The sequence below is a fragment of the Apodemus sylvaticus genome, chromosome 8, assembly GCF_947179515.1.
Source record: "Apodemus sylvaticus chromosome 8, mApoSyl1.1, whole genome shotgun sequence".
Taxonomy (NCBI): domain Eukaryota; kingdom Metazoa; phylum Chordata; class Mammalia; order Rodentia; family Muridae; genus Apodemus; species Apodemus sylvaticus.
This window is the reverse complement of record NC_067479.1, coordinates 87,433,313-87,450,744: the sequence shown is the minus strand read 5'-3', so window position 1 is coordinate 87,450,744 and position 17,432 is coordinate 87,433,313. Positions and strand designations below refer to the sequence as shown.

Genomic DNA, 17,432 nt, shown 5'->3' with positions numbered 1-17,432 from the left:
TTTGTGTTGGGTAGTTCAGGGCATGGACTCTAATTACTGTTTGTGCTACTAACTGGCTTTGTGACTGACTTTAACTAGGTGTGTCTCAGAATGACAACGGATGCCTCAACTCTCTCTAAATTGCTTTATATTCTCTCTCTCTCTCTCTCTCTCTCTCTCTCTCTCTCTCTGTGTGTGTGTGTGTGTGTGTGTGTGTGTGTGTGTGTGTTAAACACACAGTTTTAAAATTCAACACCTATTTTACATTAACATCACCTCTTTTGTGGTGGTTCCACTGACAAAGGTAGGAGGGATGTGAATTTTTATTCACATGCCTTGTTCACATGCTTAGGAAGTCAAACCATAATAAAATGTCAAGATGTAAGCCCTGATGCTGGTCAGGAAGAGTGAAGTTCCATTTCCCTAGACTGGGATATGGCACAATGTCATAGCATTATGTAGTCAGACATTAGCAGAATTGTATGTCACAGAGACCAGCTGAACTCTTCCATCTTACTCGGCAGCTTAGAAACCCAGATACTGTAACTTTTGATTCAAGGAATATGGTCTGATTTGGGGTTGTAGCACAGTTGGTTGAGTGCTCACACAGCAGTGTTCCATCTTCAGCACCCAATAGATCAATAAACTGGGTGTGATGATGCAGTCCTATCATCCCAGCACTTGGGAGGTAGAGGAAGGAAGGTCAGAAGTTTAAGTTCAAGGTCATCCTTAGTTTCATAGCAAACTCAAGATAGTTTGGAGCTTTTGAAGACCTGTCTCAAATTGTAACAAATGGGATCTAAGTTTGATTTTGAGGGGCCTTAGTGACATGATGTTTTGGTCTGCCATCAAGCTCATGTTCCTGTCTGGTAAAAGACAAGGCTGCATACTTACTATGCATTCATGTTAACTCACATGGTTCTGCAATCACATGAGCAGAAGAAAGCTCTTTAGAATCAGCATATAGCCTTCCTAAGATTCAGATAAACACAATGGCTCTCTTGGCCTTTATTAACCCTTGGCTTTTGGGAGTGCTTTCTAAACTCTACCTGTTTGCATAGCACCCAGTTGTCTCCTCTGAATTCTTTCAATGGAGATTGCAAGGCCTGAGGAGTCAAGGAGAGTCAAGAATGAGATCCTGGTACCAACAGGGCTGGTTCCCAACCCTGGCTCTTGTGTTAGGATTCTCTTTAAGTTCTTTCTTTAGCATGGTTAGACATCCTTGTGTTTAGGCATTACAGAGTATTAGCATCTATTAGCATCAGAAACACATAACTCATTGGCATGAAGTACATTTGCATGGCTATGTAACTGACACTACCACCCATCTTCAGATTTCTTTTTAGCTTGAAAAATCGACACCTTGTGCCAGAAAAGCAATTACTTTCTACACCTGTGAATTTCAGGCATGGATATCAAGTAACTGGGCCCTACCACCAATATTTGTCTTTTGTGATATTGTGGTCTGTTTTGGCATATGTTGTCAGGGTTTATCCATACTAAAGTATGTGTCAGAATTCTATTTCTTGAGAAGGCTAAACAACAGGCCTTTGTGGGTCTGCACATCCTCCTGTAGACACTTGGGTTCTTCCAGACTCCAAGCTGTCATATAGAATGTTGTTCTGATCCCTTCCTATTTTCTCTAGTTATGTATTCAGGAGTGGAATCGCTGCTTGTAGAGCAATTATATTTGGAATCCAAGAACTGTTCCACTGTTTCCCATAGTGGCTGCACTAGTTTACATCCCTGACAAATGTATGTCTTTTAGAAATGGTATTAGTATAATTAAACTAGCAGTTTTATAGTGTGTGAGTATGTGTGTGTGCTTATGTGTGTAATACCTTGATTAGAAATCTTAAAAGTCATTGTAGGCTGTGCTTGTGCAAACCGCTCCAAAGTCTTAAAAGAGAACAATGAATTTCAAACTCCTTACCACTTGTACAGTTGATTTAATGCTACTGTGTTCAGCCTTGTACATAGCATCTGAGAATTTACATATGGATGTAGAAGAGGGATTTTTGTTTTATAGAATGTTTTGAACATTTTTCTCAGTTTTTTGGCTTTCAGTCCGCAAACACTGCACATTTGCCACAGTGACAAACTTCTGGGGAAAGAGGCAAGGAGAATCAGTGAGGTCCAGATGGTGGCTTAAATCCTAACCAGGTAACATAGTGCACTCTCCAGTAGCAGGAAAAATATGGGAAAATAAACACCAGTTTAAAATCAGATCTAATCAACCTCTAGAATAAGTCTTGCAATGTAGAATATATTCAGTAAATACTTACTGAGTAAATGAATCAATGAAATATTTTTGCTAAGTTTAACAAAAGTATAACAATATTGTTATTCAATAAAAACATCTGTTTCTACTTATTTACCAATTTTATTGATTAACCGTTAATTCATTATACACATAGGCATGCAACCAATGACTCTAATTAAGTGATCAATATGAAACCTATCTTAATTGAAGAGTACCAGTAATGTTAAGATAAGGTTTATATTGTCAGTATTTTTGAAAATCACTTGCAATATTTAAATTAGAAAAAAATGTCCAATATGTTATTAGAGAGCTGTACAAGCACAAGCCAGACAAAATCCCAGCATGAAGACAGGAGGTGGGCATAAAGTTGCATCCCTAGCTAAGGAGATATTGGCAATTGATAGCTGTTGGGAGAGGGAGCATCAGTTTTCATTGATGTGTGGCTACCTGATAGGCCAACTACCAGGTGAGGACCCTAGTAGATCAACCATCCTCCAGTTGAGGATGAAGACACATCCAAGATTATATGGGAAGCACAAACTGGACTTGATGAGTTTAAACAAAGAAAAAAAAAAGAAAAAGAAACAAAGGTAGGTAGGTAGGTAGGTAGGAGGGGTGGATCTGGTAAGACTTGTAGGAGGGGCTTGATTATGCTAAAAACATACTGTATGAAATTCTCAAACAACCAATAAATGGTATTAAATGGCAAAAGATGCTTTAATTAAAATGTGTCTGTTTAAAAACAAAGAGGTAGAACTCTTATACCTTTGGGTAAACTATTTTTCTACAAAGCTCTGTTTAGCTAACACCTGACATACAGAGGAGACTGAAGCAGTTCCTTCAAAGGAGGTTAACCTATGGCCTAATTGCTCAGGCTGAGGTGAAGCCAGCAAACAGCTCAGAGGGAGGGACCATCCCATCTACTTCCTGCTATCCTCCAGTCACTCGTCATCACAGGAAGTGAAGCCTGTGAAGCCACAGGACAGAGCCAGCCAAGGAGGTCACCGAGACTCCTCAATGCACAGAGTGACTCAGACTTCTTGTCTGCAAAGATTGGCTGCAATGAAATTACTGCTTAGAGATGGTTATCTCTAACCACCTAGACCATATTATTTAGAAAAAATAAAAACATGCTTTTTAATGAAGTTTTGGGCATGACTCTATTGAAACTATATTTTGTTTACTGTGGTATTCTTAGTAGGGTGAGAAAAAAAATTCCCCAAAGGAGAAATATGTAGATGAAATGTAATGCATAGTATGTGCGCATGTGTGTGCGCTCATCCATACCCACTTATACACGTGTACATGTGCATGCATGTGTATAAAAGTCTTCAGACAATACGTAATTTTAAAAGCCAGTGTTCTGCCACTCAAAAATAGTTGTTACTGTTCTGCTATAAGTATTTCTAGACTTTTTCATATAGCCCTATAAATATAAAACCAGACATAACTTTTAAAAATAAAATCACAGTGGGGCAGATGACCTTGTGGTTAAGTGCATTTGCTGCCCTTCCCTATGATTTGAGTTCAGGTCTCAGTACTCATACTGTGTGGCTCACAACTACCTGTAACTCCAACAGATCTGATGTCTTCTTCTGGCCTGTCTCCATTGGTACCCATTTCCATGTGGCATTCACTCTCTCACACTCACATATACAGAAAAACAAGCAATCAAAACAGATAAAAAAAATTTCATTGTAATCCCTCATTGATTCTAAAATGTGACATGACCTGTGCTCATTTATAATAGTTCGTGAATAGAAAAGGCATGTTTATGTGCTTATGGTGTGGAAACATGTTTCAAGAGTGGCACAAACCTACCATTCCAGCGTTAGCTTACCTGTTTAAATAATTTGTTTCTTTATTATAGATGTTTGAAATGGGAGACCTGCATAAAAGAGTATATGGTTCCATGAAGTTTGAAAATGCCTGAAAAATTGTTCTCCAGATTTGTATCAGTTAACATAAATTTGTCCTTCATTGTGGAGGGGTTCCATGTCCCCTTAGCCTTAGAAATCAAGCAGGTTCACAGCAAAGCAGGGACTTAGAGGCCTCTCTTAGTCATTATGAATATTTGCTACATAATCATGAGGATGAGAGTTTGGATCTAAGACTCACATAAGAAGGTGTGTAGTCTTCAAATGCCTGTAACTCCAGCACTGCAATATCCAACACCTTCTTCTACCTTAAAAACCCACATACACACATGCCTTTATTCTCACCCAGACACAGACAGAAAGATACACACACAGTCACACATACAAGCACACACACATATACAAATAAATACACATATACACACATACCCACATGTCCATACTCTCACACAGACACACACACACACACACACACACACACACAGACAGACACCCCCATACTTTCACACAGACACAGAAAGACACACACAGTCACACACACATATGCAAACATATTCATATATACTCATACACATGCCCATATTCTCACACAGTCATAGACACAAAGTCTGTCTCTCCCCTCTCTCTCTCTCTCTCTCTCTCTCTCTCTCTCTCTCTCTCTCACACACACACACACACACACACACACAGAGCACACAGTCACACATAAACACAGAGTCACACACACATGTAATTATTTTTTTTTTAAGCAAGGCAGTGCTTTGAAGGAATACTACCTGAATTCACTTATCTCTGGGGTCACTGGAAGCTTCCGGTGACCACCAGGAAGGTCATTGTGTCACTATTGTATCTGTTTCTTTAACTAAGGCTGTAAGTCCAGCTCCTCTCTGTCAGTGTTTGTCTATGCTTTAAACCTTCTTCCTGTGTACTTTTCTCTTAGATTGAGGAAGACACATGGCAGAAATACTACTTGGAAGGAGTCTCCAATGAAATGTACACAGAATATCTCTCCAGTGCCTTCGTGGGTCTGTCGTTCCCTACTGTTTGTGAGTAAGTGACCATTCACTGGATGATGTTTGCACCTCGGGAATGTTGAATGGGTCTATAAGGACTGCCTCCCACCTCTGCTGACATTGGTCAGGAAACATGACACTCATTGCAGGGTCCTTGTGGGCTCAGTCCTTCATGTCTGTGGACAGCAAGGCATGTCCTGACAAGGTTCCTGCCTTTGGGTTTTATTCTGGCTCCAATTTATCCTCTAAGTCTGAAAAATCTTGAGATGAAACCTGGTTTATACAAACTTACAATGTGTACAATTTGCCTGGACATCTTAAGTAACACTGCTATGAGGTAGAAGCCCTTGAAAAGTGGCAAAAACTGATTTTGCTTTGTTCCATTTCATCTGTGTCTGTCTGTCACTGGTACTAGGCATTGAACCCAGGACCTCATCTTTGGCTCCTATCTGCCTTTAATAGAGGAAAAAAAGCAAACCTTGCCAGTTCCAGGACAAATGAATTTTATGTTCTAATAAAGTCCTTCAAAGCACCTTTGCTATCTACTGAGGAACTATGCTGCCAAGTGCACAGAAGAAGGCCCTTTTTAAGGCCTCCAAGGGCTTTTTGAGCACTTCTGTACTCAAACAGTAAGAACCTGAAGTGGTTCTCAGGGCATCTGCAGCAGGCCATGCCCCCTGCCCCTGGAAGAACAGGTATCCTGGTCTTCAGAGTTCCAGGTATTTACCTTGAAGCACGACAGTAACCCAGATTTACCACTTAGCATCTCTGGATTGAAGTAAAATCAAACAAAGGGTGTGTTCCCCATGAAAACAGAAACTGACAGTGGTGGACCTCTAAGCCTGACCCACTAGTACCTGACACCTTAGCAAAAGTCAAAAGTGCTCTCACAGATAAAAGCTGGGAAGAAGCAGGTGGATCTGAGCTGAGGGTGAAGAGCCACAGCTTTACACCGCCTACTTAGCAGCCAAGCCTACTATCTGGGCTTCTAGAATGGGAAGTGTAAAAGGTGCTAAATCAAACCTGAGAGCCCTTCAGAGTAAAGGAAAGCTAGGGGCTTTGGGACTCTTGTTCTGTTCTCTATGCAGAAGGGAGGGATGGAGATTCCTGTCAGAGAACACAGCAGGTGTTCTCTGCAGTCCCTGAGCCTAAACCCCTAAGCACTCTAAAACGGCTTGGTTGTTTACAGAAATTTCTCACCCTGTCTCTAAGCGATAGTTTAAATGCTAAATGGACTGGAAAAGTGAACAGGTAATTGATTCGGAAGGAGTTCTTTTCTGGAAACAGAAGCCCTATTGTAACTCCCCTGAGCACCCTCCCTGAGAATGATTTCCCTTTCTGCCTCAGGGTGAAGTTAACCATTCAGAGAGACTGGGAGGTTGTCCTCCTTTGTAACTGAGCCTGCTTCTAGTGGGACGTCTAGAAAAGTCAGAACTTCCAAGGAAAGCAGAAGAAGCTGGCTTTTTAAGAAGGCTCTTGAAGCCCTCTATGATCAAGACAGGGGTGGTCTGAGCATCAGGGCCCAGTTGGCAGCACCCAGAGGAGGGCTCTGTGATGTTAGGGATGTAAGATGGAAAGTTTTGAAGCTCTCTTCCTTGGCCATTAATTTTCCTGATTTAACTAGTGTTCAGCCTGACGGGAAAGCTCCAGCGAAGCTCTGTCACTTCCAGACTCTCCACCCTCCTCTTCCTTTGTCCCTGGGGAGCCAGGATGGGAGTCAGTTTTTTGTTTGTTTTTGTTTAACTAGAGGCAAGGACTGTGCCTCTTATACTTACAGGGTGCACTGGACCTGTTGATTTGGCATGGCTTAATTTGTTCAAGGCTAGTTACCAGTATTTCTGGACCATGGTATTTTCACAAAAACAACCAAACCAAACCAAACCTGTATACTTTCTTTAACATCAGAGTTGGCCACACAGATTCAATGTTTCTGATGAACACTAACTCGATCCCACTTGTTTTAATGAAGGGGCTGGATATGCTTTCTCCTAAACCAGGATGGAGTGACCTGAACAGCCCAGGTCAACCCCACCTGCTTCCAGCCCTGGGAATCTCCATTAGACTTCTATGCCTGCTCAGGAGTCTGCAGTCACACACCAGCTGTGTATCCCAGTTTCAGCCTCTAGGGGCACAGCAGTTCTAACCATTAGTCTTCAAAGGAGTTGACTTTTTCCAGGTGCAGAGAGATAGAGGAGGCTGGCAAGTTAAGAGTGACAAGACAGCCTCCTTCCTTGTTGAGTCAGGCACAACACTAGTAAAATATGAATTATTTCCCTTGATTGATACTCGTCTTTAGAGCATATTCTAATGAGGGAAAAGCTATTTTAGATCTACCTTGTTGTCAGAGAATTTAGTATCTGTTCAGTAAAGTGTCTTGGATAGGAAGGAAAAAAAAAGCTTCTGATGTGAGTGAGAATGTGTTCGGCTTGGTGCTATTATTCCTTTAATGCAGCAATTCGGCAGAGGTGGAACTAATCAATAAAGAAAGGACATTTAATGAGATTTAGGAACAACCCAAAACATTGAAGCTCTCTTCAAGCATTTGATTATCTTGAGGCTTAATTATCTGTGTTTTCTACTTTAAATTAAAGAAAAGCCATAACTCAAAGTTACCAGCAGTTTAATGATAACACTCTTCAATTCAGGTTAATTAAAGCGCAGCTGTAATTAGAGTGTAGTGTTGTATATCACCAGGCTGCCGCGTAAGTATTTTCATTACTGTAAGAATTGGCTATTCAATTTCAAGATGACATAAAGGACGCCCAAATATATTTTAAGCCGGTTCATGGAGATGGAAAAGAATTGGGAATATTCTGGGTATAATAAAGCACAGATAAAATATACAGATTTTCAGAGTAGTTTCCATAATTATGTACCACACTAAAACAATATGCAACCAATGATGTTGCAAAGCATGGAAAGAAATAAATTTGCTCTTCCCCTAGGCTGGCAGCCTGCTACCCAGCAGGTGGTATTGATACTCAAGAGAACCTAGAGTTTTCTCAAAAGCTAGATAGAGGCATCCTATGGAAAGATAAGGGGGCAGGTACTCAGGTGGAATTGAAGGTCGTCTCTGAAGAAAATGGGAAGGGCAGGGACAGTGTTGGAGAGGCAGAGGCCCCCAAAGGTAACTTCTTCAAAATTTGAAGCTGATAGGTCTCCAGGGTGCAGAATTAGATCCCAGACACAGTGGTAACCCTTTGATTCTGCCTTATGTATGACCAAAAGGTGGGGCATCATTCCCAAGCCAGATACTAATTTAGATAAAATGCACAATCTTACCTAACCTTCCATCTGCATTGTATCCCATATACCCCAAACAATGAAGTGATGCTTATATTAAAAGGGCTAAGGGTGTCAGAATAATATAAACATCTCATGCTATATACAAGAGACACCTTAGCTAGAAATTTTGAGACTCAGATGACCTCTAGGCACCTTTCCAAAACCACCTGGAAAACAAAGGACAGGACCAGGGTTCTGGGGCTGCCCCAGTCTTGTGCAGCTAGGAACAGGTAAAAGTAGATGACAGTTGAAGACTGGCTCATTAATGCTTTTCTGGGAACTATAAAATGATATCCACACTTCATCCCCAGATATTAAAATCTGGAGTAAGGCTTAAAAATGTACACTACTTTTTATTTTTAAGAGAACAAGTGAGGTGATCCTTACCTGAAATCTGAGGATGGGAAGCTGCTCTGTCCTTTCTGCACCCCACCCCACCCCACACTCTGCCTGACAGCCTCTGCAGCCTGCTTTGAGCCCCATCACTCAAGCAAATCAGAGAATCTCCTGTGGGTTTGCATCTTGCAAGCTTATGTTAAGATCTGGGCCTTTGGGAACTAGAGAGGTGCCTCAGAAGCTAGGCTGAGGGTGCTTGCTGCTCTTGCAGGTCAGAGTTCAGTTCTCAGTGCTCTCTCCAGCAGCTCCCAACCACCTGTAAGTCCAGCTCCTGGGGATCTAATGCCCTCTTCTTCCTTAGTACCTACACCCATATTTCTATATACTTGCAAAAACTTAAGTTTGAAAAAAAGATCAGAGCTTTTGCATCAACTTGTTCCTCAGCATCAGCTTTGGGATCTAAAATACCAGCAACCACCTTCTTCCTCCCTTTCTCCTTCTCCTCCTTCTCCAGCAAGGGCGTGTAAAAAATGCAGAACTCCAGTCTTAAGCCTACAGCAAGGTTAGAGTATTGAAGCTGCATTTGCCCTTGAACAGTCTTATTCCTATAACATGACACTGCCCAACATATTGAATGAAATGACAAAGGATGGGCCCTCAGGTCAGCCACTTGCTGAGTTAAAATTCTCTGTATTTCTCCTGTGGTAGCACCAGATATCTGGCTTTAGACATGGCACATGTCGTGAGGTTCCTCAGGTTCCCCGGGTCTCAGTACTTATTACTGATCTACCCTACCTCTTGCCTCTGCCCTCCCCCGCCCCATTCTCATCAACTATAAGAAGGAAGGAAGGGAGGGAGGAAGGGAGGAAAGAAGGAAGAAGGGCAGGAAGAAGGGAGGGAGGAAAGGAAGGAAGGAGGGAGGGAATAGACATATCAGCAGTTCCTGTTTCTTTTACTTTTATTGTTTAGTAGAATTCTCCAGTTATTATTAGCCACAAATCCATAGGTCAGAAATGTAATGAACTGGAATATTTTCACCACTGTATCAACTTTGTTGCCTTCAATTTGATTAACTATTAAACACGGAAACTTGATTTGTTTCCCCTTTAGTGCTGTCTTCAGAGTTTGAACTTGGGCTGAGTGAGCTCATGCCTGTATTCAGGGAGCTCTAACACCTTTATGTGCTTGGTGGACGTAGACAACTGGAGTATAGGTGTCAGGGCACTCGAGGCTTCCTATAGACCAAGGAAAGATTCCCAGAGAAGACGCCTTTTTATAGGGCTGATCCTGTAAGAAGCTTGTGTTCAGATGATGGGAAATGGGAAAGTCCCCAGGGAATAAAGAAGCTGGCCCTCACAGTACCTTAGGCAGTTTTTTCAACACACATGTTGAAAAATCCTTTGGGGGTTTTCTGATAATGACTCTGCAGGGGAAAAGAGTCACAGTGGCTGCAGCTTGACATGTGATGCTTTGGGAGGCAATAGTGATAGCTGTTTCTTTGTGAGAAAGGTAAAAATGCCCAGGTAGGTGGGGGTGGGAGAAGGTGGGCAGGATGACCTGAAAGGAATCAGGCTGAGCAATCAGGTTGGCAAGAACACAGAGTTCCAGGTCTGTTGTCACACAGCGAGCCTATTAGTCAGTCAGTCATCACTTGCAAAATATAAAAGCTTAATTGTATGAGGTTTTACAGCTCAGAGGGGATTAGGACAAGAGGCATGTTTAAAATACGATGTGTCTCTCTGTGTCTCTGCAGCTGATGGAGCAGTTAAGATTCAGCTTTGATGCTGAACAGTTAGTGCTTGAGTAACTTGGGGAAATGCAGTGAGCTGTGATGAAGGGCAGTTCAACCCCCAATCTCAGCTTGCAAAGTATGGATGCTACTGAACTGGCTTCCGGCAACGAGGAAGATTCTGGGGAAGGGGAACTCTCCATTTTCTCACTTTATCCACCTGCTTTCTGTATGCCTAGAATTCAGAAAATTGGACTCTCTGTGCCATCTTGTAAGGACAGATCTTTCAAAAGAAGCCACATGAAGAAAGTCAAAATTGTTACAGCACAGGCAAAGAAGGGCCTCTTGCCCAGTGCCAACTTGAGCTCTATAATTCCACTGATTGTTTTAAAAGGGTCTAATCTCAGTGTGAAACACAAAGAGACCGGACAAGCCCACTTGTTCCATGGTAAACTCATGTCGCCTAACTTCAGAAACACTTGTGCCAACAGAACTTATGGAAAAACTTAAATCTTGCCTTAATTTTTTTCTCCCTGTCAGAGATGGTGCTGTCCAGTCTCCTATGTTGGAAATTTTGTAAATAGGGTTGAACATATATGAACATATATGTGAGTGTAACATTGGTGACTATTTCTGCTACAGGAACTTAGAAAGTGGCAGCTAGCTCTTTCTGAACCGTTAGATAAACCGCTGGCAATAAATGCCACTGAAACCTTCGTGCAAGGCTATAGAGGCTAATAAAGGTTTGGAATTCCAGACAGAGGCGTCAGGCAAAGAATCCAGCTGGAACTGATCTTACCTGGTAGTAGAGTGAGCAGAGCAAGCACGGAACTTACGGTGTGTGTTCTAGGGGAAGGACAGTAACACATTCTCCAAAGAGCGTTTAGGAAAGCTCTAACAGCCTCCATCAAAGAATTAAAGTATTTTGAAGTTTAAATGCCGTAGGTCTGCTAGGGAAGAAAGGCACTGTGCTTGGTGTGTACATGTGTGTGCCTGGGTGCTGGGTATGTACCTGTATTTGAGAGTAGGTATGTTCTGAAAACTGTTCCTTCCATCCTTATCAAAACTACAAAGAAATGTAGTCTAATATCATTTCCACTAACAGTCCAAAATCACTTCTATTTTCTTGGTGCTCAGTATTATATGTATATATATATATATATATATATATATATATATATATACACACACACACACACATTAGATCTTCTCTCCAGAAGCCATCCTTTTCAATTAAAGTTAAATGTGGTTGTTTCCTACTCTAGCCCCTTGTTTTCCAGGACACGGTGTCTACACCACTTCTGTTGTGATTATGGGAGCTATCCTGAGGTCCTTGGGCCTCTGGGTAGCTGGCCAGGAGCTAGTGCTCACAGGGGGAGCTGGGTTTAGAAGGCTTGGTGGGTTGAGACCCTTTAGAAGCTGTTCTTTCTTTTTTTCCTGCCACTTTCCTGGTGGTAGTCCTTTGCTCTAAGCCCCATCTTTGTATCCAGTTTGTAAGCATACTGGAAAGGTGCAAACTCCATGACAGGTCTCTATGCTTAATTCACACCAGCAAGTAATCTTTCCAGTCAAGGGGACTGATTTAATGGCAGGGACAATTTATTTCTCTCTGGGTAGTTAGAGACAGCTGGACTCTAATTCTTAAGAGCCTTTGTTCAGGAACATCTGGGTTGAAAACACTATAGTTAACAGATGATGCTGGTAATAAAAGAAAGGGGGCTTTGTATAATGGCATTGTCAAATTTGCTAGACCTCTACTTAATAATTATCAGGAAAGCAATCTAACTTGTTATTACAACAGTTTTATTGCAGATTTCTGGTTTAAGACCCTTTTTTGTGACAAGTGGCATTTTTCCCCTCTTGGAGGAAAAAAAAGGGGGGTTGTCATTTTTATTCCCCTGTAGTTTTTGCAGCCAGTGACAACTTCCCACACTGGACATATTGGGCGATTTCTTTTTGGAAACTAAGAATTAAAGTCTCGCTAACTTATGGCTGGCTTTATCTTATTTATTAGGCTGTGAAGGCTTTCTGGCTTTTTTTTTTCCTCATTCTTTCATCAGCCCTGATTGGGTTTCCCCGATTCTACACAAATTCTATAAACATGGAGATGCCACAAGCTGAGTAAGCAAGAGGAATGGAGATATCTGTTTGAGCAACTTTTACAATTTAGATGCATAGAGAGGCAGACATCAATAAAGATGGAGAGGGAAGAAAGTTTGAAGAGTAGGAAGGGGTAGGCACCAAGGAGTCCCTTTTAGCTCCATGAAGGATGGCTCCAGTGTGACCATATTTGGTTTGCCAAGGACCACTGAAAAACTAGTGTTATTGTTATATGAAATCACATGCTGATATCTATTTCCAGTATTCCAGGGAAAACTATGGTGGTCAAATAGTTTCGGTCAATTGCACGTTGGACTGCACTTGGGTCTCCTCCGCTCGTCCAGGGAGTATCAGCATCACACAGCACATGGAGACTGAGCTTCCTCCCAATTACATTTTTTAAATGCAAAAGCCATTTGACCTTGAGCCTGTGGGTTTTCCCTCCTTGGACTTCAGTTTGTCTTCTATCTAAGAAAGCTCTGAGGGCTGAAAAGATGGTTGGTCTTCTGGACGTCAGTTTGATTCCCAGCACCCATGTAACAGCTCATAACCATCTGTAACTCAGCTCACAAGATTGCTTGGATTGGATTGACTAATGAATGAATAAAATCTACTTTTAGCTAAAATTCTGTAAGGCAACTGAATGCACACTTAGTAGCAATCATTTCCCTTCCCACCAGTAGGGTTAAATCCATACAAACAATCAAGATCTTTGATTCACTGAACTACCCAAGAGTCCTAGATAAGAATGACAGTTGTCCACAGGACACAAGCAAATTAATTTTACATGATCCCTGCTGAGACCAGTTGTCTGAATTTTTTTAGATACTGATTAGATTCAATAGTGTGTGCTTTATTCAGTAATTTCTTCAACAAACAATGAATAAGGTATATGATTTTTTTAAAAACAGTTTGAACCCCAAGAAGAACAGCTATACAAGTAGCTAATGGAGAGCTATGGAAATAAACTGAGAGAACCATTTCCTTGCTATAGTTGGTGATATTTGGGTTGGTGTTTAAGGATTGATTTGCTCTACCACATCAAAGTCCAGATCATTAGACCACTGGTAGGAATCAGAAAGCCTTCAAATCACAGGGAGAGCCCAGATACAGTATATGGAAGTGTTCCTCTAAAGTCTGACTATCAAAGGCAATACTGAGGAGCTAGGACCTCCCATGTAAGAAAAACAACTGATCTTATTTTCTAAGGAGAACATGAGGCTCTCACCCTTCATCAGTACCTTTCTTTCAAGCCACACATCTCTATATCTCTATGCCTAGCAGATCTCTCTTTTTTTTTTAGAATTTTCAATTTTTTTTAATTTGATATATTCTTTATTTACATTTCAAATCTTATTTAGCCATTTCTTCTTTGTAGACTAACTCCAGGGGGTAAGGTGGTTTAGTTGGTAAAGCACACACTGTGCAAGCATGAAGACCTGAGTTCAATCCCCAGGATTCAGGTGAAAGCCAGGTTTGGTCTATATGCATTTGCCATCCTAATGCTGGGGTGGTGGAGACAGGAAGATTCCTAAATCTCAGCAACCAGACAGCTGGGCAGAACTGGTGATCTCTACCTCCAACTGAGAGACTTTGTCTCAAAATAGAATGTATGAGGAGCAGTCCTCAAATAGACCCCTGGATCTTTCACCCACCTTGTTTTCAGACCTGCCCATGATTTATCTTGCCTTTCTCTTTCAATGCCAGCTTTAAAGGCTCTGTGTCAATACTTAGACCTTTTCCTGCCTCAGGACTTTTGTTTTTACCATTTCTACCCCACACCTGCCCCCAGAGATCCCATTCTCCAAACCTTCTCATTCCCATCTCCTCAGCTCTGGTGCTCTCTGCATCTCCAGGATGGTCCTCTTAAACCCCCACAAACTGGCACACCCATTTCCCAGTTAGTCTTTATTCTCACAAATTAAAACAATTTCTACATTTGTCATAACCTAGAAATTTATTATTGATTCACATGCATATTGGCTTATAATTGGTTTTTTTTCCCAATGAAAAATACACATTTCTGGAGAGGAAGCTGTATCTCCCTCCAGGGGACAGCAAGAGGCCTAATATTTAACCACTGAATGGGCTGTGTGAGTGTTGTTGGTTTTAGCTTTAGCACCAGTCAAACTGCACTATTTATAAGGGGCAGTATCCCCCATTAAGGAAGGTATGGGGAAGACAGTAGAGACATTAGGGAAAGCCGTACCCTTTGACCTAATAGCTGCTTCCCTTTACAGCACTGAGACTAAATAAGCAGGGCTCATTTGTCATTATCACTTGAGCAATGTTTCATTATTTAAAATCTCCTAAAATATACCATAATGCTTATTGTAGAAACATGTGATGTATAACATATATGGTTTGTTTTTAGTTCATCTCTTATCTCTTTAAATAGTCAATGCACATCTTAATCTAAATCATACTATATGAATTCAGGTTTATATCTTGTTCTTTGGCCTTAACATCTTAAAACATTTTTTTTCAAAATTCATTTTTTTAAAAGGTTCTACTCCACATGAATAGCACTATCTTGAATCTCTTTCTGCACAAGCATGCTATGACAGCCCTTTTTATTTTCTTTGGAGTTGAGAAACCCTGAGTAGAATTCAATCTCCTTATGAAGTTCCTCTCTATTAGCAACTCCATTCACTGTGCACTGTGGAGAAACTCCAAACATCTTGAAGAAGTTTCTGTGGCCAAGGGGAGAATGTTCAGATGTGCAAAACTATGAGAAGCAGCCACAGCTATTGTAAACTTAGTTAGGAGCTAAATGACTCCCATATAGAAAAGGAGGTAGTGATGTTTTGGAAATAAATCTGTGAAGGGAACAGTAGTTGGAATACTGGTTGGAGCTGGAGAATAGATATGACCTGGGAAGATGGCTGGCAAGAAAAGAGAAGAGGAAATATTGGGGTGCAAAGGGGGTACGACTGTAAAGCCAGAGAGTCAGAGAAACAAGCCTGCAGGAAGCAGTCTGGTCTGCGGCCCAGAACTGTGGGCAGATGAGGTGAGACAGCTTGGATGGAGCCAGGAGTGACAAAGCTGTAGTCATGTGCTGGGCACTTAGATGGAAGCTAAGTATTATTACCATCATTCCAAGCACACAGGGGTCTGCTCTGAACAACAATATAGGCCATTTGTACAAAAGACCGAAATGGAATCCAAATAACAGGTTGCACTGCTCCAAGTCTCTCCCTCCCCCTGTAGTTAACATTTTACTACCCAACTGAGTAACTAATGAATCTGGCGGGTGTAAATCCCCAGGCACAAATCTCTGCTTGGGGTCTGTGTCTAGACATCCAGACCAGAGCCTAATTTGCACTTTGAGCATCCAATACCTTATCACTTGTGGGGAATCAGGTTTAATGGGGGATACAGGAAGGTGTCATTTTACTGGCCCTGCCGTTGGCACCTGGTGGTAGACTGAGGATCCCCTGGATAATGACCATGTTAGAGAACTGGAAGTTCATAGGTTAAGTCTGTTATGTGGCTCTGCTATCCAGAAGTACTGACTGGGAGGCCTTTCCTTCTCATTGCAGGCTGTGTTTTGTGAAGCTTAAGCTCCTGATGATAGCCATTGAGTACAAGTCTGCCAACAGAGAGAGCCGGTAAGTTGAAATTCACGTTGGAAGTGTGCATTCTGGGAAGGTTTGTCCACATCCTCTTTCTCGAATATGATTTATTTGCTTGGAACCCAACCCAGCACCTCCCTGACCCTGAAATACATTTCAAGACATGGAATCTTCTATCTGTCATCCCATGTCCCACTGGGCATCCAGAGACAATTACCCTGGAGGAGAGGAGAGCCATTCTCAGTAGCTCCACCCACTATGCTATGCATTCTATACTAGAAAGCAGGAGCAGACTCCCTCTTGAAGCCCCTTTTACTGCTGTAAGCAAAAAGCAGGTGGCCTCTGGCCTTCTTTACAGCAGCCTGCAGTAGAGCTGTGATGGGAGGTGCCAGCTCCCTCAATAGCCAAATTGCAAGCATCCTATTGTGTACCATATGTGTTTCTCCCACTGCAGCCGATATCCAGGTGGCAGGAATATCAGCTTCATGTAAATTAGCCAGGAGAGAAGAGCTCTGAGGCAGGAGCTCTCGTTATTTATTTATTTTTCCGTTAATGATGTGCAAATCAGACCGATGAGGGATGGGGTCTGTTTGAAACAGATAACACCCCAGTCGATACATGACCTTACTGCTGGTTGATGGCAACATTGTATGAACAAGGAATCCAGTCAAGGAGGGTCCTACATGCAGTATTGATAACATGGGTGATCTTTGATCCTTGACTCTTAGTCATAGTTTTGGAAGAAAGAGAGCTGGTTGAAAGATAGCCTGGCTTTTGTTCTCTGAAATGATGTATCCAGGTACTGCCTGTGCTCTAGGGAGTCAGAGGGCAGCCCACCCCAACACACACCTTCATAACTGAACACAATGCAGAATAACACTTGCTAGGTCCTGCCAGCATTGTTTAAGGAGTATTCATGCACACACACAAAAGCCCATTTTTAACTGTGTGTCTGTGATAAAAACAAAACAAAACAAAAACCACTAGATGACAAGCAAGCGGATACTATGTTTTCTCTTCCCTTAACTGTAAGATCAGATTGTCTACAGTCAATCTGATTGAATGCTGCATTCCTCTGAAAAATCCAAATCAACCAGACAACAGAAGATAAAATGGTAGATTTGGTGGCCATGTGTAGAACATGGTGGTAGCAATAAAAAAAAATACATGTGTGGAAGGATATGTTTTTCTTTTCCTTATTGGCAATGGAAATAATATTACAGTATCATTTGAGCACAAGAGAGGTCCAGCCACTTGTCTTTCAACTAAAGTGGA

The 17,432-nt window shown here is 41.7% G+C and overlaps 1 protein-coding gene across 1 annotated transcript in view; it reads left to right on the top strand.

Moving 5' to 3' along the window:
- Kcnma1 (potassium calcium-activated channel subfamily M alpha 1) overlaps positions 1-17,432 on the top strand; it is a 692,507-nt gene that overhangs the window by 532,667 nt on the left and 142,408 nt on the right. Inside the window, exons 15-16 of the mRNA XM_052189881.1 lie at positions 5,060-5,169; positions 16,125-16,193. Of these exons, the coding sequence (XP_052045841.1) occupies positions 5,060-5,169; positions 16,125-16,193 (179 nt within the window). The remainder of the gene's footprint in view (positions 1-5,059; positions 5,170-16,124; positions 16,194-17,432) is intronic.